The 25,109-nt window shown below is 36.5% G+C and overlaps 1 protein-coding gene across 1 annotated transcript in view; it reads left to right on the top strand.

Annotated features, from left to right (window-relative positions):
* The window catches only part of Dlg2 (discs large MAGUK scaffold protein 2), a 1,815,033-nt gene that overhangs the window by 1,643,239 nt on the left and 146,685 nt on the right, over positions 1–25,109 (top strand). The window contains exon 14 of the mRNA XM_033763940.1: positions 23,814–23,928. Coding sequence (XP_033619831.1) covers positions 23,814–23,928 — 115 coding nt within the window. The remainder of the gene's footprint in view (positions 1–23,813; positions 23,929–25,109) is intronic.

The following is a 25,109-nucleotide window of genomic DNA, read 5'->3' as shown; positions in this document are numbered from 1 at the left end:
TACAAGACATTTAGAGAAGAACTACTACCATTACTCTTCAAACTTTTCAATGAAATTGAAAGAGAAGCTATACTTCCAAATTCATTCCTGGAAGCAAGTATCACTCTGATTCCCAAACCAGAGAAAGATACAACCAAAAAGGAGAACTACAGACCAATCTCCTTAATGAATATAGATGCAAAAATCCTTAATAAGATACTAGCAAACAGAATACAGAGGATTATTAAGAAGATCATCCATCATGACCAAGTCGGATTTATTCCAGAGATGCAAGGGTGGTTCAACATACGAAAGTCAGTGAATGTAATACATTATATTAACAAAGTCAACGACAAAAACCATATGATCCTTTCAATAGATGCAGAAAAAGCATTTGATAAAATTCAACACCCATTCATGATAAAAACCCTGCAAAAAATTGTTAGAATTTTTGTTACTGCCATTGTTTTATGGTGAAAGGGATTGAGCCCAAACAGTGATGTGCTATACCCTCAGCCCTTTTTTTAAACATTTATTTTTAAATTTTGAGGCAGTCTTGTTAAGTTGCTCAGCCTGGCCTCAAACTGGCCATTTTTCTGTCTCAGCCTCCCTAGTGGCTGTGGTTGCAGGTGTGTGCCACTACACCCAACTATGTAAGAATTCTTATAAGAAGCAAGTAGAAACCTGTATTCCGTCTTTGATCTGCCAAACATTCCTATCCCCAGAAAAATGGATGTTTCCCCTTGGCTGATTAAACTTGAAAATGTCTGCACATGGAGCACCAGAACTCATAGGTCACGGTACCATAAAACACTGCACAGAGAACAGAAGTATTAGAGAAGATTTGTAGTGAATTATGTAGCATCCCATCCCTAGTTCCAAGCCCATTCTCTTCCTTGACTTTGAGAACCCAAACACCCACTTTTTAACCTGAAAGTAATAATAAGAGACTGTGGAGAAAATGATCTCTTCTCTGCATAGAAACAGATCCTGATATTTGGGTATCTCCAAAATGAACCCATCACTAGCTGATCACAGGTTAGGAACAATCCCCAGTCAGTGATCCCTGCCCTGGGGTACAAAGTTTCCAACTGGCATTTTAGCACTTCATTGTTAATTTGGGTTCATAAACAAGGATCACCAGACATCTAAGGACATCTTTAAAACAAAACAGATTCAAAAAGAATCCAAAGAAAATAAAAGTTATTGGTGAAAATTTTAAAATACTTGTAAACATATTTAAAGAAATGAGTTATTCATGAAATAAAACCAGGAAGCTGTTTAAAAGGAGCTCTTAAAAAAATTGCTTTTTGAAACTAGAGAGACTTATAACAAAGTATCAGACATATAGATAACCTCTATCAAATTAAAGAATCTAAATCCAACAGGTTACAATCACTATTTCAATTTCCAAGTGTGACTTTTCTTCCCAACCTGCCCTTTCAATCTAGTGTGCTCATGCTTAGAATATGCTTACTCTAATTTCTTAAAAGTTTTGTTTATTCTTGCCTAGAGGCTACCAAACTCCAAGCATTCATACATATAGAACCAATGACAAATTTGCTAGGCTTATTTTACTGGGATCCACCAGATCGACCTTGTAAATAGCTCATAACTGCTAAACTATACAGTATGACCTCTCTGTTGGATTCTGAAGTCCCCTGGATCTTCTCCTTATCCTCTCTGTGGGCTATATTCATAGCAATCCTGCTGACCTTATAATTTGGCCCATGCATTCTCAACATGTTTCTTTGGCTTTGTCTCCTCCAGACTTAAATCTATGCAGCTACCAAGATGACAGTGTCAGGTGCCTAGGGAAGACCTTTAGATAGACCCTCTGTAGAGTAACTCTAACTGCTGATCACAACTACAACCCTCTTCAGCTGGAAAAAGCCAGAGCTGTCTTTGCCCTTTGCCCCCTCACAGCAGTTAGGGGTACTTCTTCAGAGGGAGGAATATTACAGATAGGTAAATTAATTAGCTATCTCATAGGCAACTAAACAGGGCTGCCTTCCAGGAGCCAACACAGCAAGGAGCCAACATGAAGGACAATCAAGACATTCACTGTGGCCAGAATTGTGAAAAGAAACTACTACACCTTTGTGCTTCCCCTGGAGATGAATAGCAGTGACTGATATTCTAAATAGGTTTCAGTCACCTGGGGAGGGGGCAGAAGGTCTTAGCCCATTCTTTCCAGGAGATATCTCTGAGCTCTCCACCCATACTGAAAATCCTTACCTGCTTGCTGTGTGACTTGCTCCCCATTTGACCCCCATTTAATCAATATTACCTGGGTGACTGTGCTTGTAATCTTATTGGTGGGTTATGGTTTTGCCCCACCTTGTAATTTTCCATTGGGTCTTACAGTTTTTTCCAACTTTGTACCTGCCTCCCCACATGGCTTTGCTGTATGAAACATCTTGGAAAAGTGGGGTGAGCGGGCAACCCACTTTCCACTCTCCCTTCTGTCTCTCTTTGAAGCTTTCTTTCCCTTCATAAATTTTTCCTACTTTTAACCAAAGGAAAACAAAAAAAAAAAAGAGTGTGCTTTTGATAATATAAATGTATTAGATCAGGCCTACTGATTTATGTTCACTTCTAGGGAGACCCCTTTATAAGACAGACACTGAAAAAGTAGAGGATGCCTAAGAAAGTCAAAATCTGGGTTTACTCATTTATGTATGTATGTTCTCATGGCAGACATTTATCTTGTGCCTTCTGTGCTAATCAGACACAGTTCTAGGAACAAAAGCAGCGACCCCTAGGAGGAGGCTAAGCCATCAGGAACTAGGAGGGTAAGATAGATACATATTGAGGTGTACTCCTAAGTGAAATAAGTAAGTCACACATGTGTAAATACCGAATAGTTTCTCTGGTGTGAAAAACTATAATGGGACATAAGATCCTAATGATATAATTGACCATGTGAAATAGAAAAAAAAAAGGATAAAGGTGTAGGGGAAGTGGGAAGAGTAGGGGAAAGGTAATAAGGGAAAAGGAAAAAGTGAGAAAATTAAAACATGGAAATAAAGTATTTGTAAATAGGAAAGGGAGGAGGGGGTGAATGGAGGGCAGGGATAAGGGGAAACAATGAGAAACAAAACCTGTCATGTAAAGTTACAAGATCCCAATGATGAATGTAACTGTACTGTATACCTAAAATGTACCAATAAACTCAATGAGAAAAAAATAAAAGCTATTAATAATAATTCAGTGGTAAGTTGCACCAGTGGTACCTTGGTTCACAAACTTAAATTGTTCTATGGTCTTGGAAAAGATAGCCATGTTTGAGTTTGTGTGGGAAAGATGGCCAGGTAATGTTTATCATCCAATGCAGAATTTGCAAACAAAAACAAAATTTTGCCAAACTCTTCTGTTTGTAAACCAAACTGCAAACAGAAGTGTTTGTGAACCAAGGTACCACTGTCCTAACAAAAGGGCCCACAAGTAGTCCTGAGGGGAACTGCTAAAGAATGTGAGATGGGAGAGGAGTTATTTTACCTAAAGACAAGAAAACCAGGAGAAATGAATATTTTCCTCTCCTTTCCTTCTCCCTCTTCCTTTTCTTTTTAAGATATCTGCAGGGTTGTTACATATTAGGGAGACAGAATTTGTTTATATCAAAGATAAAACAAGATTCAGATAAAAACTCAAAAAAAAAAAAACTAGGTAAAATGAGCAATTTGGGAAAGGAGCATTAAATTTCTGTCAGCAAGTGGTTTCCTTCTCAAAGATATTCTTTTCATACCGTTGCATGTCCTGTTGAATCCAAAACGGTCCAAATAGAGAACTGATCTATCTGCTAGAATTCTCTGTTAAACAGAGCAGGCTTGGTGAGTTTTTGTGGATCTGCTAACTTATTATAAAATAGGACAAACACTGATAGATTATATTTTTAAAAGATAATTTCTTGGATTGATCTATCAGAATTGACCAGGTTTCAGTATAAATAAGTGATTGTTGGAGTGAACAACCTCCTGGTTTTGGATTGAAAACATGTATATCATCCTAAAGCTTGGCCTAGGTTAAAAAAGATGGAGAGTAAATCTTCCAGTAAATTTCAGTTGAAAGAACTTATCCTGTGACCACACTCAAACACCGCCCAGTCATCCTGCATCTTCCAAAACTTTAGCCTTTCATTGTGCAAACTGTAAATAATTGAGATCAGGCTCTGAGTCAGCTTTCTGATCCTCACCCTTCTGGTTCAGATTGGATCTAATTATAGGAGTTACTCCTACATCTACAGAGGCAGCATGCTTGGAATTTCTTCTTAAAGTATTAATCAAGAGGAAATGCAAATCTGTCTATTGCAGTTCTACAGGGATTAATTTTCCCCCAACTTATTCTAAGTTGTCTGTGTATGAAAATCAATTTTAATGGTTACTCACTTTTATTATTTTCTAATTCTTCTGTAGGTCTGAAGGGTGAAATGATCAATTAGTATGTGTTTCACAAAACACTGTCTGTCTTTGTAGCACATCTCTGGTCTATAACTGTTTCTGAGGCCCAGCAAATTCTCTGCGTTACAAGTTGCTTTAGTTGTTAAAGATGTATCTCCTCTACGTTTACCCACTGGATTAAGAAAACCTCATACAAGATCCCTTCTACTTTTTTGGAATTAAAAAAAATGTAAATTTTTACTAGTACATATTTGCAGTACGTAATGGTTATATTGATTGTGGAGAGCTGGTGCATGTACATAACACATCTCGATTCTATTCATTCCCCCTACTTTTCCCCCTTCAACACCCCTCCTCCACCTCTTGGTCTGCTTCCATTTGTAAAACATCTATCTCCCTGTTTCCCATTATCTTTTGTTTTGTTCTTTAAATTATTTATACTTTGGGTTTCTCATATAAGAGAAACAATGTAATATTTCAGCTTGTGTGTCTGATTTATTTCACTTAATACTACCTTCTCAAAGTGCAACCATTTTCCTACAAATGACTCAAATTTATTCTTTACGTCAGAATAGTACTCCACTATGTATAAATAGCACGTTTTGCTTCTCTGTTCATTTGTTTTTGGACATTGTGCCAATACCAAGATTTAACTATTGTAAATTGTGCTGCTATAAATGTGCATATGTATGCTGCTCTAATATGATGTCATTAACTCTTTTGGGAAGACACATAGAAGGGGAATAGCTGGGTCAAGTGGAATTCCTATTTTTAGTTTTTTGAGAAATCTCCATGCTTAATTCCTTAGTGGGTGTACTAGTTTACATTTCTGCAAGAAAGTAGAAGATGCCTTTTCCTTCGCAGCCTCTCCAGCACTTATTGAGTTCTTGATGATAGCCATTCTTTCTAAAGTAAAATGGAATCTCTGTGTTGCTTAAATTTGCATTTCTCTATTGTCTAGAAATGTTGAATATTTTTTCATATGTTCACTGGCCATTTGTATTTGTTTTTTTATTTTTTATCTTTGGTACTTGAAATAGAGCTCATGGCCTTGGGCTTGTGAGGCAGGCACAGTACCACTGAGCTAAACCCCTCAAACTTATTTGTACTTCTAAGAAGTGTCTATCCATTTCAATTGCCCATTTTTGATTGGCCCTTTTATTGGGGGGAGTCTAATATGTTTAGTTCTTTATATATTCTATATATGAGTCTTCTGTCCAACAAGTAGCTGACGTATTCTTTTCACATTCTGTAAGTTGTCTCTTTACACTGTTACAGTTTCCTTTGTGTCCAGAAACTTTTTAATTTGATATGATTCCATTTATTAATTCTTGATTTTTTTCTTGTGCAATTGTCATTTTATTCAGAGAGCCTTGCCTTATGCCTATGTCTTCAAGAGTTTTACCAATTTTATCTTCCAGCAAGTTAGATATTTGTTTTAATATTTAGATCTTTGAACCATTTTGATTTTAGTTTAGTACATACATGGCTTGTGTGTACCCAGAATATGATTTTGTCCCTTTTGTCAAGGATCAGCTGGCTGAATGTGTCAAGGGTTGTTTTTGTATTCTCTATTCTGTTTGACTGATCTGCATGTCTGTTTCTGTGTGAATACCATGCTGTTTTTAGCTCTGTAACTTTATAATATAATTTGAAATCTGAAATTATGCCTCCTGCTTTGCTTTTGTTGCCCAGGATTGCTTTTGCTATTCTGGGATTTTTTTTTTCTCTATATATGAATTTTAGGATTTTTCTCTCATTTTATGAAAAATACTGTTGGAATTTTCTTTGGGATTAAATTAAATCTATACATCAGTTTTGCATTAATGACCATGTTAACAATATTGGATGCACCTACCCAGAAGCAGAGAATTTCTTCCCATTTTCTGATGTCCACCCTCTTTGATCTCCTATTTCACAGTTCTATAGTTTCTATCATAGAGCTCTTCCTTGGTTAGGTTAGTTCTTACGTACATATTTAATTTATCTTGATGCTGTTGTGGATGATATTGTTTTTCTAATTTCTTTTCTTAGTGGGTTCATTATAGGTGTACAGGAACACTATTGATTTTTGTGTCTTGATTTTATATCCTGCTACCTTGCTAATTAGTTCTAAGAGTCTTTTGTTGGAATTTTTTGGGTCTTCCATGTACAGGCTTCTGTTGTCTATGAATAATGAGAGTTTTACTTCTTCCCATATGTTACCCTTTTATTTCTCTTGTCTGATCTGTCTAAAATTTTTAGAACTACACTGAACAGGAGTGGTGATAATAGGCATCCTTATCTTGTTCCTGTTTTACAGAAAAAGCTTTCAGTTTTCTCTCATTTAATATGATACTGACAGTAGGTTTGTCTATGCTTTTACCAGATTGAGATAAGGTCCCTCTATGCCAATTTTCTTCAATTTTTTTATCATGAGTGTATATTGGGTTTTTGTCACAGGCATTTACTGTATTAAGATGATCATGGGTTTTTGTCCTTGCTTCTGTTTATGTGACATATTACATTTATTGATTTGCTTATGCTGAACCATCCCTGCATCCCTGGGAGGAGGCCTACATGTTCATGATGTATAATCTTTTTAATGATATATTGTAATCTGTTTGCCAGTATCATGTTGAGGATTTTTGCATTAGTATTCATTAAAGTGATTAGTCCATAGTTTTGGGGGTTGTTTTGTTTTGCTTTGCTTTTTAGTTGAGTTATTTTTTATTTTTTGGAATCAGGGTAACTCCGGCTTCTAGGAATGAGTTTGGCAGTACTCCTTGCCTTTCAGTTTTATTAAAGAGTTTGAGGAGTATGTATTGGCATTAAATCTTCCCTGAAGTTGTTGTAGAATTCAATGATAAATCTATCTGGTCTTGGGGTTTTCTTAATTGATAGGTTTTATTCCTGCTTAATTTCATTGCTTATTATTGCATTGCTCAGTTTTTATGTCTTCTTGGTTTACTTTTGATAATTTGTATGTATTTAGCAATCTATTTCTTCCAGATTCTCCAATCCATTGGAGTACAGATTTTCAAAGTAGTTACTAATATCCAGATTCTGGCAGTATCTTTTGTGATTTTTCCTTTTTCATTGCAGTGATATGGGTCTTTTCTTCTTTGGGTAAGATTAGCTAAGGGTTTGTCTTTTGCTTATTGTTTTGAAGAACCAGCTCTTCAATTCATCACTTCTTTGTATTGTTTTTTTGCTGTTGTTTTGTTTTTTTTTTAACTCAGGACCTTGCATTTGCAAGGCAGGCAGCAGCACCACTGAGCTAAATCCCTGGCCACTTTCTATTTGTTTTCTGAATATCAGTTTTATTAATTTCTGCTCTGATCTTTATCATTTTCTTCCATGTTCTAGATTTGGTTTGGATTGTTCTTGTTATTCTCAGACAGGGATGGTGAACCTTTTAGAGCTTTCAGTGATAACAAACAGCCCGCTGCAGAACGTGTGCTGTAGGGTTTGCCACCACTGTACTAGGGTATTGAAGTGCATCATTAGCTTAGTGATTTGGACTTGCTCTGTTTTTCTCACGTGAGCATCACAGCTATAAACTTCTTTCTGAGGGCTGCTTTTATTTTGTCTATAGGTTCTAGCATGTTGTACTAGCATTATCATTTTATTCTAGGAGCTGTCTTAATCTCTTCCTTGATTTTTTTCTGTGACCTATTGTCTGTTCAAGAATGAATCGTTTAATTTCATTGTGTTTCCGTAATTTCTGTGGTTTCCTTTTCCATTGATTTCTAGCTTCACTGCACTATGACATGACAATATTCATGGGATAATTTCAGTTCTTTTGTATTTATTTAACCATGCTTTATGGGCTAGTATGTGGTCTATTCTGGAGAAAGTTCCATGAGCTGCTGAGAAAAATGTATATTCTGTTGTTGTTGGGTAGAACACTCTGTAGATATCTATTAAGTCCATTTGTTCAGAGGTATGGTTCAACTCCAATATTTTTGTTAATGTTTTTGTCTAATTGATCTTTTTGTGATAATGGAGCACTAAATTCCTCCGTTATTATTGTCTTTTCCTGATCTTTTATTTTCAGTAGTGTTTACTTTATGAAGTTAGATGCATCAATGTTTAGTGCACATATATATATAATTGTTATTTATTTCTTCCTGTTGAATTGTTCCCTTGAGAGTATGTATGACTTTTGCCTCTTCCGATCAGTTTTGGCTAGAAGTATATCTGAAAATAAGATGGCTACTCCTGCTTCTTTTTTTGGGGGGGGGTCTCTTGCATGGAATATTGTTTTCTATCCTTTGATTGTTCATCTATAAATTTCTTTTTGGATTAAATTTTTTCATATAAGTATGGCAATTTGTGTATTTTAATTGAAGAATTTAGACCATTCACATTGAGAGTTATTACTGAAAGACACTGAACTTATTTCTTTCATTTCATTATTTTCCTATTGCTGAAACTTTTTTCCTACCCATTGTATTTATTTCGTGCTATAATTTTTGGCAACTTTGGCTTCTTTGTCTCTTTTTAGTATATCCTTGAGGATTTTTTGCAGTACTTGTTTGGTGTTCATGAATTTCTTAGCATGTTCTTTATCATGGAAGGACCTTATTTCTCCATCAATTTCAAAAGACAGTTGTCCAGGATATATTAGTCTTGGCTGGAAGCAGATGTCTCCTAGACTCCATGTGTCCTGATGTGGACTCTGTCCTTTTCTCCTCTCAACAGCAGCTACTTTCTATTCTCAATCAGTTGCCTAAACTTATAATTCAAGGGAAACTTGAGCCCCTCTACTATTTATTATGAACATTAAGTTAATCAGCAAAGCCTCCATTTATACTTCCCAAATTTCTACTCCCTGTTCTTCAGGCCCACCATCCTTACCATTTTCCTCCTGGATTATGAAAGACTTGTCTAAGTGGCCTCCATATTTATATCCACTATCCAGTGTCCATCTCAGCACCAGTGTCTATGTGACACATATCATATATCTCCTTAAAAGATCCTCAATGACTATGTGATATTTTTGTTTTAGAGTTAAAATAATTCAGAGTTTGCTCTCATACTGTGCAGTGGACATGTACAGGAGGAAGCTCTTTTCACAGATCTTTTACCAAACATCAGAGAAACTATTTTATAGAAAAAGTTACTGAAATAAGCAAAAAATTACTTTTCTGAGTCATGGCAATGGCTGACTGAACATAAAATTGTTACTATAAATTTTTTCTGAAGAAATTTTATTCAATTCCTGTCTGGAGCCTGTGGATAAATTTCCATTATGTGATTATTTTTGGTTGCAGGCTATAAAATACTTGGAATATTAAGATAATAAATAAGAACACTGGTGGTATCTCAAGAACTATAAAAGAGAATCTCAAAATTGAAGAAAAATCTGGCTAGGCAATTTTAGGGTTCAAAAATAGAGAAATTATGTTGAGAATAAATTTAAGAATAAATTCCCTCAATCCATATCTCTGGTGATTCTTTAATTGAAAAACTAACAGTTATTATGGTGGGAACACTATTGAGAAATTGAACATAGTTATCAAATTCTCACAATATACAAAGTGTGTAGATCACTTTTTTACGGAGATGAGAAAGGACAGATCACATCACCAGCCTTATTTCATCAGCTATCAGACATTTGTCAGTTACCTACCCTCGGCCTCACAGATATTAAGCAAGTCATTGTAGATGATTCCATAATTGTGTGTGTGCTGAATACAGCAAAAGAAAAGTACCTGTTACATTTGAAGGAAGGGTCTGTCATAGATTGATGAGGTATCTGAGGAAGTGATGTTTAACGACAAGCTGCCAGAGATGAGAAGCTAGATGAAAACTGGTAGAAAGGGCATCCCATTCAGAAAGAACAGCATGGTTTATTTTCTGGAGCTAAGAGACAGTTAAACTCAGAAAATTCCCACAATTAGACTCCCAGGGAATCAAAAGGGAAGGTTGACTAAGAAAGAGGTAAGAGTGGGAACTTAAGCAAAGGCTTCCTGCTTTTGACCTTGCTAAGAACTGTAGATAGTATTAAAGAAGAATCTGGATCTAGTTCTGGAATTGCAATCTACATTACTACTGCCTTAGACAGTAGTAATGGAAAGTCTTTTAATACATGGCCACTTTGTAATCAGAGTCTTGCTGATGTCTAGCACAGAAATTTGTTGTAGTTGATACTCTGATGTTTTCTTATTAAATAGATAGATGCCTGTGTACTGTACTGTGAATGTTGCTTTCAATAACTCGTAGAACAGTATTAGGTCTGCACACTGCTATACCTATTTTACTATGAGGAAATCAGGACTCAGTGACACAACTGAGGGCACCCAGGAGGACCAGCCAGGTGCAGCCAGTTCTGCACCTCACAATCTACTATGCTAAGGACGAGGGCAGACATAGTATTGTCGATTATTTAATTTTATCAAATTAAGAAATTTAATCCTTTAAAAAGGATTATGTTTTCAAACTTACACAAAAGAGTACATTATCTAAAGAATGCTCACATACTGTTTACTACCCAGATTCAATAATAGTCAAAAGTTTACCGATTTGCTTCATGTATTACTTTAAATATTTTTGACTGAGTTATCTGAGGAAGTGACATTATTTTAAAGCAAATCTCAAAATTATGTCTCTTCATTCCTATAGTGGAAAGTATAGAGAAAAGAAAGAGGATATTTTATTATATTACCAAAATTCTATAATCACATCAAACAGATTTTTTCTGGCCTTTATTTTGCATTAGTCCATGCTTGTAGTATAAAATGATCACATTCCTGAAGTGGAACTGGTACATGTACATAACACATCTCAATTCTTTTTGCATCCCCTCCCCTCCTCTCCCTCTACTTCTTGGTCTACTTCCTTTTGGAAAAGCTCTATCTCCATTCTCCTATTACCTTTTATTTTGCTCTTTAGTTACATTTTAGTTTTCTTGCATAAGAGATATCATGAGATATTTAGACTTGTGCATCTGATTTCTTTCACTGAGCATTGTGGTCTCAAAAAATAATTTTTGTTACCTCAACCTAGTACCTAACGACTTTTTAAAAATTGTGGGGCTCTCCCTCTCTCTAATCGGTATTCAAATAAGGACTATATATTACATGTAGTTGTTATCCCTCCTAAATACAGAAAAGACAAAGAAGTCAGAAACCTTCAGGAAAATGCAGAGCTTATTTAAATGTGGAAATTTCAATTTGTGTTCATCACTGCTGTGTGACTGAATAAATTAGCTAGTTTTTCTGATTGTCCATTTTCTTTTTGTGTCTCTTAGTGATCTTTCTGTTGTATTTCTCTTTATCTAGAAATACTACGTTTCTCTCCTAAAATTATAGATAGTAGATAGATTATAGGTAGGTGGATATATAGAGATCTAGATATTATTTGTCTCAAGACACTACAAAAGGGTATATCCAGTAGAAATGTCATCAAAGACAGATATTTGTACAATATTTGTACCCCTCATATCACACTTCAAGAGAACTGCCAGCCGTCTTGGTTCTAAAGCCAGAAATCTTTTCATTTTTCCTACCCTGGCCTATAATTAGACAGGAATATTAACCTTTTATTTGAGCAAGGTCTAACTGATTATTATTGTAGATTACAGAAAGCTTAAATGTTATTATTTTAGCTCTTAGCTCCATGATTTTCATAAAGAACAGTATAAATCCAGCAAAGATCTAATGTTTGTATTTGCCAGGCAATGCTTTCTTATCTGGCTGAATGCAGTGGTAAGCACGCTAAATTAGAAGGCGTAGCTCCTTATTCCTTCTTCTAAGGCACCAGGAGCTATGAATCACACCAGTTAAGCTACAGCCTATGTGTCTCTTTCTCTCAGCCCTTCATCCAACCTGCCAGCAAAATTTTCAGGCAGAATTGCCATTGGCAGCCAGACCCTAATAATATCTGAAAATTCCATTTTTCCCCAAAGAGTTTCACATTTACTCTCTCACACACAATTCCCTATGTAGATTCATTTCCACAGCTATTGAATCACATTTCATAGCTCTTAAGAGAAATTTCAGGCAACAAAAGTATATTCTAGACAGGTTGGTATTTTTTAAAAAAGACTATACTGGTATGTATTATTTTTATCCTCACTTTATTAGCACTCTAATACTCAACTCATCAAATATTTTTATATCTGTCTATTTGAGCTTTACAACTTTGTGTGTACACAGAGGATTAATAATATCTCCATTGTCTAAGGAATATGAAGCTTTAGATCTTTATCTTTTTCTTTTCCATTTATTGAGCACCTAGTCTATTTCTGGCACTACACTATCTGTATAAAAATGCTGTTGTTTTTCCTTTTCAAAATATCTGTTTAGGAAGTGTTTCTTCTTTGTCATATAATTGAGAAAACCAAATCTCTAGGTTGAGTAATGTCCTGGACACTTTCTCATCCCTGGGACATAATACCTAACACCCGCAGCTTAAGGTTGCAATGGTTTATTTTGGCTCACATTTAAGAACTTTCAGTCCTTGCATGGTCAACAGCATGGTGAAAGGATCTGTACAGAAGAATGCTGCTCATGTCCTGGTAGTCAGAAAGCAGGGTGAGAAGAAGTCAAGGAGTAGATATAACCTTTCAGGTCATACCCCAGTAACTACCTGTTCTAACTAGGCCCTGCCTCTTTGAGTCAATCTTAACTATATCACCTCCCTCCCCATGGTTCAATCATATTTTAAAAGTCCTGCCTATGAATACATGAGTCTTTGGGGGGACATCTAGATATGAACCATAAAAGGTAACATCCAAAATCTGCCCTGTGAGTCAGGACTAAACTTAAGGTTCAAATTCAGATCAGATTTTTCTCAGAGCCTGTGAATAATAATAATTACTATTATTATTATTACTGTTATTATTTCTTAGACTATTTCTAATCACCTGAAGAGACAGGCTTTGCCAAGTTCTGGAACTTACTGTGTTGACCTCGTTTTGTAATCCTAGTAATAAAAAAAAGTCTGCCTTATGAATCCATAAAACAAAGCTTTTATTTAGCCAAATTAAAATTCGAGGGCCAGGGATTTAGCTCAGCAGTTCGGTGGCCTGCCTTGCAAGCGCAAGGACTGGAGTTCAATCCCTGGTACAAAAAAAAAAAAAAATCAATGTAACTAATTTTCAGAGTTAATTATGTAGATTGCATGAAATAACCTGTTGGAGACTATTCTTTGCTTATAAAACATATTTAACTTCACACATTAAAGAATTTCTGAGTGTTTGGCTTTAACCTGGATAAAGGTTCTCCAGCCAAGCTGAGAAAATTGTTATGGTCAAACTAAATGATCTCAATTCTGTGTGAAAATGGTGAGTAGTATGGTGGGAGGAATAATAGAGACATAACCTTAACTGAGTGTGTTAATTGCTGTATTTAGTAGTAGGTTTGGCAAAGTATAGGGGTAGTTTTCTTTCCCTGAAGTCTTCATTTAGCATACTCAGTTCAACAAACATTCATATTAACGTTTATTAACTGATAGCTATGTTCCATTCTTTGTACCAAGTGCTAGAGACACAGAAAATGAATGTCCTTGCCCTCGTGTCCACCAGTGAGTTCTTAATGCCCAATAGCACAGATGTACAGATGTACTTCTTCATTATGGGTAGAGCACATAAAAGATAACAGATTCATTTTATTTGGAATTTCTGGTTAAAGTTAGATTATAATGAAGTTAGTCTAATCTGTTTATCTCTCCATCTCTGTCTCTCTCTCTTTTTTCCTCCTTTGGCTATCTCTTCAACACATACACACACACACACACACACACACACACACACACACGAATCTTGAATCTGAAGTGAACCAAACAACATCTGTAAATACTTAGCAATGGAAAATTCCATGTGTCCTTCAACACAGAATCACACTGGCAACCTGAAAGATGAGCTAGGTTGGGGGTTGAAATAAAAGGCTAGCAAAATCTTTAGGCAGAATAACCAGCTGGGCTAGATCCACTAAAAATTCTTCCAGTGGCCAGATGCCAGCTCTCTTGCCAGCAGGTGGGCATTCCAGTGCATATTGGGAGGAAGCCAGCCTTCTAAAGTGGTTTGTAAACACAACACCCTTCCAGACATTACTACTTGAAAAGCATCCAGGATAAGAAAGCTCTCAGGGTTTCTCTAAAGCCTAAAGCAATATGGTTGGGCCCCTTCTGTACCTGTGTGGCTCTCAAATCCTAGGGCTAATTTAAAAAGAGCTAGTGAAATGGGAACCATTGAATATTTTTCAGCTGTAGGTAAATAAAATTAATTTTGTATCATCATGAAAGAATATTGACAATGTATTTCTTCTTCGATCTGAGATATAACCAGTGTTCTGTGGCTGTTCCTCTTATGTGTGACTATGTGGTTAAGAGAATAGTGATGAGACAGCCATAATATATTTGTGATTTTTCTAGTTCAAAACATTCTTGATTGGCATATGACTTTGATTATGAAATTCATATCTTTCTCTCTCCAAAAATATACTTTGGCTTGTGAAATGAGAATGGCTTGTGTCTACTCTCTCAAAAAATACTATTATTAATTCATGGTGCTTTTTATAATCAGTTCTGCTTAGAATAATGAAAACACACTGTACTAGATATTCAGAACAGCACTGGAGGAATAGTACGGACTTTCTTATCTTATAAATGAGGAGACAGTATCTCTACGCAGTTAGATATTTCTTAGAGCCAGGACTGAAGTCTAGAAATTCTGAATCTAGGGTGCCATTTTGAACTTTTAGTCATTCTTCTTATGCTGTAAGTAACCCAGAAGTTTTTCACAAAGATTTATCTTGCCTGAACTTATTCATTGCAATGTGAACCTGGCTGTATTGGCTTCATTCCATCCCCCTTAAAAAAAAAAAAAAAAAAAAAAAAAACTCTTATTGCTAACTTACTGACATCTAGAAAGCACTTGCTACTCCTTGCATAAAGCAGATATATAAATGACAAGTACAGTACTTACTTTAGTCATAACAATAAAACAGCAGATTAAAAGCAGCTATGTACTAGCCTGTCAGCCTCTTGAGGTAAGGACCCATTCAGAGGCTTAGGTATCCCTAGAAATTAGCAGTGTATCTGGTATGTAATAAACTCTGTAGAATGGTACTGAATAAATTAAGGCAGAATGTTTCATCCAAATAAATGAAAAAATTTACAGTCGCCCACAGAAACTCATCCCTGCAGCAGTGATCAGATGTTGTGATAGTAATAGATGTAAACTATTACTGTTTGCCCTCCCTATATGGTCATTTGGGAGTCCTGGTGACAATGAGGGTCATTAATAATAACAAATAATGATATTGTCAGCCTTGTAAACTGCACACCATTAACATTTAACCCAACCTCACTGGCAGTTACCCCAAAGATCAAACTTTCTTAGCTTATATACCACCAGGGAGCTTTTAGATTAGGTCTATTTAAAGCATCTCTGGTATACAGCAGGTGGTCTTTTCAAACTCATCCTCCTATAGGATTGAAATGGATAAACCGGCAGGAAAGCAGCCTCTGTCATTTAGATGTGCAGAACCCTGTGTTCAGCCTAATGATTTTACAAGTTGTTGTAAAAGCCTTGTCTATGGTCAAAAAGAAAAATAGGAGGAAGGTGCCACAGTTAAAACTAGTGCCGCTGAGAACTGGGTATGTGTTTGTCCCGACAGGAGCCACTACAGGAACAACAGTTAACAACGCTTCCTGTCATATCTCATTCGGATTCTCACAACTTGTTTGAGAGGTAAATCTCACAGTTTCCACATGAACAAACTGAGGCCTCACTGGTAACAAATGGCAGGGTTAATGCTAACTGCTGCCTCCCAGTCTAGAGTTCTAATCCTGTTTCCTCTGCTCACTGCTTCCCCTAGTAACCGACACATATAAGACAGCTGGGTGAGGTCGTGACTGTGGAAGGGCCGACTGCCGATGAGCTCACCCAAGGTGGCCCGGTGGCCTTGTGCTGTAGTCTTATCCATAGGGCTTGTTTCCTTCTCTCAGAACCAAGGTAGGCCATCTGAGTCCCAAAGCTGTGACCTGCCAGGCTATTTTAATCAGTGCCCATTAATCCTACTGCATTACACAACTCACCCCTTCTCACAGGAAGTGATTGCTGCCTTTTCTGTATGAATGATAGGAAAAACTTGTATTCTGGGTCTTCTTGCTCACCCTCAACAAATTGCAAAGAAGATAAGCGCCCTCTCATTGTTTAGTGTGTGATGTCCATACCCTTACGTTACTCCATCCCAGTGTCCATCAGTAACTCAAAGTCTTGATGTGATCTTCCTGGATGAGGCCACTGATATTACTGAAGACAGCAACATCTTTGGAATTACGCATCATTCCCCTGAGTTCCAGGTCACTATGGATTTATAAAATAATCCTTAGGTTCCATTTCATGGTTGCCCAGCAAGTTAAGTTTTTCTTGTGCCAAGTGTCCCAAACTATGACCGCCTGTGACACATTCCTCTTTGACAGAAACGTGGATTCACAAGAGATAGGAAGAGGTTATACCTGAGGGGTCCAGGCATTCACATAAGTTTCTCTTTATTCGGTACTGAAGGCAGTTATGACTTTAACTAAGGTGATGAATAAGAATAGGTAGTGAATTATACATGGAAATGACAGGAGGAATTGACAGTCATTGTGACTTTCTAGTCTGGAAGCTCTCATAATCTTCCCATCATACCTTGAGATAGGCACGATTATCACTCTCATTTTATGTAAGAGAAAATTGAGCCCAGAAAGGTTAGTAATTTTCACAATTATGCTTAGCTCATGAGTGGCAGGACCATCTGTATAACAAAAATTGTGCCTATTTTCTATTATCACCTATCATGTCAAGGTTGGAAAAAAGTCAAGGCCAAAAATTACCTTCTGTAAAAGGGAAAAAGAATTACCTCAACATCGTGTTTCTTGAAATTCTTCTGATAACATTTACCTAGGAGGTGGTCTTCAATGGTTTGCTTCTTGTTACAGAAGAAAACCCAAGAAATAGAAATGATTTGTAGTCTAGAAAGCATTTACTGGGGGCTTATTTCAAGCAAAGCAAGACAGAATGGGATCTTCCCTCTTTAATACTGTTCACCACTGCCACATTATCATGTTTCACTTTTTTCATCAGTGTTCTATTCTTGAAGTACATCTTTTAAGGCTTTATTTTCTTTAAGACTATATGCCCAGAGCCTCAAGAGTCCTGTGAACACAGAGGGTAGAATGATAAACCCTGAGGTTTGGGGGACAGAAATGAGTATGGCCTCCCCAACTCTTTGAGAGGCCCAGCATACACATAAAAAATATAATAAAAGAAGGGAAAGTCAAGATGTCACAAGGAGGGACAGTGACTTGAGGAGGCCTTTATCCTAAAGGGAATTGTGCTGTTATAATGGGTATTGTGACATAATGGAAATAATGTGGCTTAGCAGAAATGCATCTAGAATCCTACCACTGGGCCCAGTGAACTCTATTACCTTGTCATTCTGTGAGTTTTGTGATGTTAATTAACTTCCCTGACCAATCTGTTTCCTCATCTCTGAAATAATATACTGTGTCTAACTTGAAACTTCGTTAGGAGAAATATTATTTCTAAAGTATATGACCCAGATCCTAACCCACTGTAGGTACTCAATAAACATGGAATTCCCCTTGAGGTGATGTAAAGATTGGAATATTTTAAAATCTTATTTGAGTGTTCTCATGAGATTTGAACTCCAGAGAGAGTCCAATATTGATTGAAAAATTTTCCAAAGGAAAGAGCATTAATAGGAGTAAATCACTGGAAAAAAAGAAAGGATGAATGTGAAATGGATGTAGTAAGCTTTTGTTTTAGCCCGTTGAATATAATTTTCAGTACTTTTATAAAGCTTTTATTTCACAGTTTACATAGCTGAATTTCTATTTAGATCTTGAACACTTTTAACTATTGACTTGTTTAACTCTGAAAGCCTGAAGACAAACACATCCCACCCATTTACATTTCTAAACCTGGATCTTACTGTTCTTGCTTTGATAGAACTACTTGTACCTCAGTTTTAGTTTTCAAAAAGGAACAGAAAAGGGGGCAGGCACCTTTGAATGCAAGATTTGTGACAGATAAGATGACTGGCAAAACAAAGTAAAGAATATATTGGATTCCAGATAAGGCAAATGTGGTACAAATTACCCATAGTGAGGGATGTGAACACTGTGGAATATGATGCAAAAATCAGGCAGAAAACGTTTTGGTTGCCTCATAAGCGATTCTGTAAGAGCAGTATAACATTATCACAGCAAGTGTGCAGTTGTGACACTTGCTTTAATAAGGGCCTCAGAAAGAACAATGGTGTGTAGGGAAATTGTCAGAGGACTGTGTCCAGCATATGACTTGACTGAGGTGAGAGGACCACAGAGACACCTAGAGAACAACACAGATAACAAAGGGATTTGGAAGTGGCAGTGATGTGACAGAAATACAGCCCGGAAATTGGAACATTTATTCTTGAAGAAGGTAGTGCTAGAGGAGATGTGTGTTATCTGCATTGCAAAACATAACGTTGAAAATGGACAATTTCAGGGCCCACAGCCATTTTATAACTAAACTGACCTACTCATTCTATGCACCTTCTTCATCATTCATTCATTCAGAAAATATTTACTGGGCACCTATTAAAAAGTTTCTTGTCGGAAGGCAGAGGTAAGGGGAAAAAATGAGAATCAAGACTTGTCATGTAGAGGTACAAGATCACAACAATGAATGTGACTGTACTGTATCCCTAAAATGCACCAATAAACTCAATTAAAGCTGGAAAAAAAAAAGTTTCTTGTCTGTCAGAAACTATGTTAGGAGCAGAGAATTCCAAGGAGGTTGAGATATGGCTTCTGCCCCAAGAGAGCTCCGTCTAGTGGGAAGATGGCTGACGCGCGGATAACTGCAGGTGCCGGGGAAGAATCCAAGGGAGGACCAAACTGGCTGCACAGGGCTGGAGACTGGCTGAATCAGACGCTTGGGGAGAAGGGCTGTGGGAGGGTAAAATTCCATTCTCCTGGGTAGTGAAGCCATCAGAGTTGTCCCTTTCCTCCAGAGAGAGATTTGGGGTCCTCAGGGGTGCTACATAGTCTTTAGTAAGTAGCTGTATAGAGGATGGATCAGAGGAAGCTAAGAGCTTCTCTTCTGTGATCCAGACCAGATCATTGTTTGCTCTGAGAAGTTCTAATGGGATACGTGGTTTTTACGCGAAGTGCTGACGGTACTTCCAATGTGGTGTTCCACTAACCCACCATGAAATGTGCACAAATAGAGATCCTTGCTTGTGAAGCTGAAAACTGGACAGGCCTGATATCTAATGATATGGGAATTGTTAAATACTCCAGTCTAAATACAAATTACAAGTGAGGGCATTAACAAAAATGATTTGTATTTGATAGAAAGAAAGAAAAAATCCAAGTTACACTGTTAAAAAGGGAAAAAAGATACAGATTTGGTCTCATAAGTATATATATTTGCACAAACACAAATGTGTGCATATATCCATCCTGAATACAACCACAGACAAGGCTTTATTATTGTTTTTCTACATAGTTCAAAATTTTACAACACTCATGGACTTCATTTTGTAATCTGTAAAAGAAATGAGATGCCGCTCATGCAGCATTGAGCATAGTGTCTGCCATGTGGCCAGCAATAAATGTTAACTGACTCTTTTTGAGTAGTAAAAAAAATGACTTGCTCAAAATGATTTAAGTCTGCAATGCAGGATCGTGTCAATGCTTATAAATGTTTTCTCTTGCTAGTAAAATGGAATGACATAAATTGTCTTAAGTTATGGCTGATTTTAGGTTAAATATATGTTCTGCTTATTTGATCATTTAGGACTTAGTTATTCAAAGCTAAGTTTTATGGGAAGCCTTCCAAATGTAGATAATGTTAGCCTTTGCTTAAGCACCATAAATCTTTAGAATTTATTATCCCATTATCTGTTGTTGAAAATTAATATAAAATCTTTTAGAAAAGCCTATCCTGTAATAACCAATATCTAGCAAACTGAAATTTAATCTAATTTCATGGAACTGTTTATTAAGAATTTGAAACACTAAATAGATCATCTTTTATTATATTAATTGAGTTATCCTTGTTTTCATGAAAAGTTGTGAAAAAAATGAATTGAAAGTCAAATTGTTTTTTGAAATGTGCTGAGGATCTCTTTTAAAATTCTTCATGGTGAGTTTCTTTGTAATTTAAAATAACTATTTATAATTTGAATTAACATTTTCAAATTTATCTGCAAATAAGTAAGTTAAGCTTCTCACATACTAGATTTTCCTAAGGCAAGACATATCTCAGACAAGGCAATGATTTATAGATTGTGATCAGGAATATCAAAACTTCAAAAACTATTTCTTATTGCAGGCTAATTTTGTTAATAATATCTTAACATCTATTTGTGCTTACTTTATTGAGTGGCATGACAAAATATTTTTATGCTTCATGCTGTAATGCCCATTTTTTTTATTTTTTAGAACCATACATTTTTTTGAAGTTCAAATGTTTCTACAACATATTTTATATGATAATGTGCTTTAACCTCAACCTTCTAAAAGCCGGCTTAAATATATTGTGCATCTTAGAACTGATGAAGTTTGGTATATGGATAAAGTTATGGGGTAAATTAAGGTGTGAACTCTAGTGGTCAATTTCTAGTGGCCCATAGGCGTGGGAGAGAACATAATTAAGTTAAATGATGTTTCTTCCTCAATTCCATCAAACACTTGATTCTCTGGTGTGTAAGGCAGACCAAAGATACTACTCTCAAGGCCCATAATATTGGTAATTCTATGGACTTAAAAAAACCCTCACAAATCAACACTCAAAAATCAGTAGCCTTCTTGTACACAAATAGCAGACTCAATGAGAGAGAAATTAGACAAACAATTCCTTTCACAATAGCACCCAAAAAATGAAATATCTAGGAATCAGTCTAACAAAGAAAGCTAAAGACCTCTATACTGAAAGCTACAGCACTCTGAAAAAAAGAGATCAAAGAGGATATAAGAAAATGGAAAGACATCCCTTGCTCTTGAGTAGGAAGAAGAAACACAGTGAAAATGGCTACACTTCCAAAACTTCTATACAGAGTCAATGTGATCCCAATTGAAATCCCAAAAGTATATTTCACAGAACATGAGAAAACAATCCAAAAATTCTTTTGGAACCAGAAAAGACCTAGAATAGCAAAAGCCATTTTAGGCAACAGAGATATGACAGGGGGTATCACAATCCCCAACTTAAAACTATACTACAAAGCCCCTGCGATGGAACAACATGGTACTGGCAAAAAACCAGACCCAAGGATCAGTGGAATAGATTAGAAAATGTAGAAACATCTCTAGACATACTCAGCTACCTCATCTTTAACAAAGGAGCCAACCATCCTCAGTGGAGGAAAGATAGCCTCTTTAATAAATGGAGTTGGAAAAACTGGATTTCAACCTCCCAAAGATTAAAACTAGTCCCCTTTCACTATGTACTAAATTAAAATTGAAATGGATTAAAAATATAAATATTACAATAGAAACACTAAACTTCTTGGAAGATAGGTAGAACTTTCAAAGGCATTGTCATAAGCAAAGACTTTATGAACAAATCCTTGGTAGTCTGGGAACTAACACAAAGAATCAACAACTGGGATCGCATCTTTTTAAAAAGCTTCTGCACTGAAAGAGAAACTACCAACAGAGATAAGAGACAACCTACAATGTGGAAAAAAATTTTTACCAACCGTTCCTCAGACAAAGGTCTACTATCTAGAATATATAAAAAAAAAACTTAAAAAATCAGACCCCCAAATATAAAGACCTGATTCAAAAATGGGCATCTGAAATGAAGACATTTCTCAGATAAAGAATTAGAAATAGCAAATAAATAAATGAAAAAATGTCCAACTTCACTGGTCATTTGAGAAAAATGCTGAGATTACACCTCACCCCACAAAGAATGGCTGCTATCAAGAAATCAGCCAATGGGCCAGAGATTTAGCTCAGCAGTTCGGTGGCCTGCCTCATAAGCGCAAGGACCTGAGTTCGATCCCCGGCACCACAAAAAAAAAAAAAAAGAAATCAACCAATAACAAATGCTGGTGGGGGGTTGTGGGGAGATAGGAACCCTTCTCCATTGTTGGTGGGAGTGCAGACTAATGCAACCACTCTGGAAATCAATATGGAGATACCTCAAAAAACTAGGATTAGAGGTTCCATTTGACCCAGCCATCCCTCTGCTGGGTATCTTTCCAAAAGAATTAAAAGAATCATACCACAGTGATATATGTGCACTCATGTTTACAGTGGCACAGTTTGCAATAGCTAAAACTTGGAAACAGCCCAATTGTCCATCACCTGGAGACTGGATAAAGAAGATGTGGTTTTTCTATAAAATGGAGTACTACTCAGCCATAAAGAATGAGAAACTAGAGAAATTTGTATCTAAATGGATGCATATTCAGTGAAATATACTCTTAAGTGAAATAAATAAGACATACATGTGTAAATACTTAATAGTTTCTCTGGTGTGAAAAACTAAAACTCTAAATCAATATCACAATGTGTAATTGATATTGTGAAATAGGAAGAAAAGAGTCAAAGGTATAGGGGAAAGGAAAGAAGGGAAAAGAAAAAATATGAGAAAAGGAAAAAATGGAAACAAATTCTCTGTAAATAGGGAAGGGTGGAGGGGGTGAAGGGAGGGCAGGGGAATGGAGAAAAAATAAGAACGAAGATACATCATGTAAAGGTACAAGATCCCAATAATGAATGTAATTGTATACCTAAAAAGTACCAATAAACTTTCAAAAAAAATATCTCTTTTACAAAATTAAGGACTTAATTTTGAGATAGTTATAGATTCATATGTAGTTGCAGGAAATAATACAAGGAGATCCAAATGCTTTTTGACTCAGTTTTCCCCAGTAGTAGTATTTTTCAAAACTCTAGCATATCATACTCATGATATTGACATTGGCACATCCCTCAACCTTATTCAGATTTATCTCAGTTTTCTTTGTACTCATTTGTGTGTGTGTGTGTGTGTGTGTGTGTGTGTGTGTGTATGTGTGCATTTAGTTCCTGGTAATTTCAGTGCAGGTTTCTATATTCACCACCCAGCCATGATAAAGAGCATTTCCTTTACCACAAGGATGCCTTGTGTTACCTGTTTATAACTTCACCCACTTATCTTTTTCCCCCTCCATTCTCCACTATTCGTCCACCTCCATCTACCATGGATATTTCACAAGTTGGGGATAATAACTATATGTTTTTTAGGTAACTTTTGAAAAGTAATGGATTTCTGCTTTCCTTTTGTGACTCTTTGTGAATAATTGTAAGCAAGTACACACTTCTTGATTAGAGCATCTCACTGTTGCTTGGCAAAGGAACCAATGATGACAAGCAGCTGCCACGGCTGTGCACATTCCTAATTCTCTGAAGGAACAGAACCAAATCTGCTATGTCTCTTTCCATTCTCAGATTACGCTCGATTTGAGGCCAAAATCCATGACCTGCGAGAGCAGATGATGAACCACAGCATGAGTTCCGGGTCCGGGTCCCTACGAACCAATCAGAAACGTTCCCTCTATGTCAGGTAGGCAGTGGAGCCTCTTTTTATTCTCATCGGCACTTTGTGAGCAATCCAGCTTGGGGAAACAAAGGCGGCACCTTATATGAATGGAGCATGCGTTCTAATTAGCCCACACTAATCAATATGCTACTGTATGTAAGACCTTATGTTTATCCATTTAGAAGTCCTTTTTGAAATGTTATTAAATTGCCTAAAGACTCTAGCTTATCAAGTTATTACTTATCAGTGTCATGGTGAAGAGTAAAGTTATTAGCATAGGTTGCAGTAATAATGACGAGAAGAAATATTTGTTTTTCTGGTAAATCTTGACTACATGGACCAAAGCCTTGGGCTTATCATTAATCTGGGAGGAAAATGTGCCTCGTCATTTCTTAATTTGCTTGATATTGACGGTGTTAACTTTGGTGTGTTAACTTGAAATCAGAAGTATTCTAAATAGACAAGAGTTTCTAAACGTTTCGGTGGAAAGACTTTCTTTTGTGACACCTTATTACTAGTTGTTTCTCAAACCATAAAATCACATTGTTCCTTGCCTGTCAAAGCACATTAATTTACCAGGAAAAAAATGATTGAATTCAAAATCTTTTCCAAATTTTCATCCCTGTAGATACCTTGTGAGTGAGATGTATAGATCTCACTTATAATGTGCTCTCCTCTTCCTATCACCAGCCTCCTGCATTTCCTACGTCACTTCCAGACTTGATCAGCACGGATCAGACTTTTAAAAATAAGATAGGTACTAACAACCAAAAGGGTGAAAGGCATTCCTGATAACTGATCAGAATGAACCTAAGCACCCTTTGAGTCTCTACTCCCTGCTCTGACCCACAGTTTGGTCTGACTCCCACCTGTGTCCACTTCACCTGAAATTTCACTGCTTTCCCGGTGGGATGTCTATGTTACAGAATTTAACCCATGTGCTTGAATTGCACTTGTTCTTGGATCCGCTTGGCTGCAAAGTTATCTTTCATGCATGTTAAGTAGGCATAGGAGAGGCAAGGAACTAGCAGGATTCGGAAAGTTGGGCAGGTTCATGAGATTCTTAAGTCACTGACTGTTCTGACAAGCAATCCCTTCTCACTCCAGAGCTTCTGGTAACCCTGAGATTGATAAAAAACAGTAAAGCAGATGGCCTTGCATTTCAGAAAATTATTTTGATGCAGTCCATCATAAGCTGAAAGAAA

This window comes from Fukomys damarensis, unplaced genomic scaffold, assembly GCF_012274545.1.
Source record: "Fukomys damarensis isolate Sample0158 unplaced genomic scaffold, DMR_v1.0_HiC HiC_scaffold_16, whole genome shotgun sequence".
Taxonomy (NCBI): Eukaryota; Metazoa; Chordata; class Mammalia; order Rodentia; family Bathyergidae; genus Fukomys; species Fukomys damarensis.
This window is presented reverse-complemented; position numbering and strand designations above follow the sequence as displayed.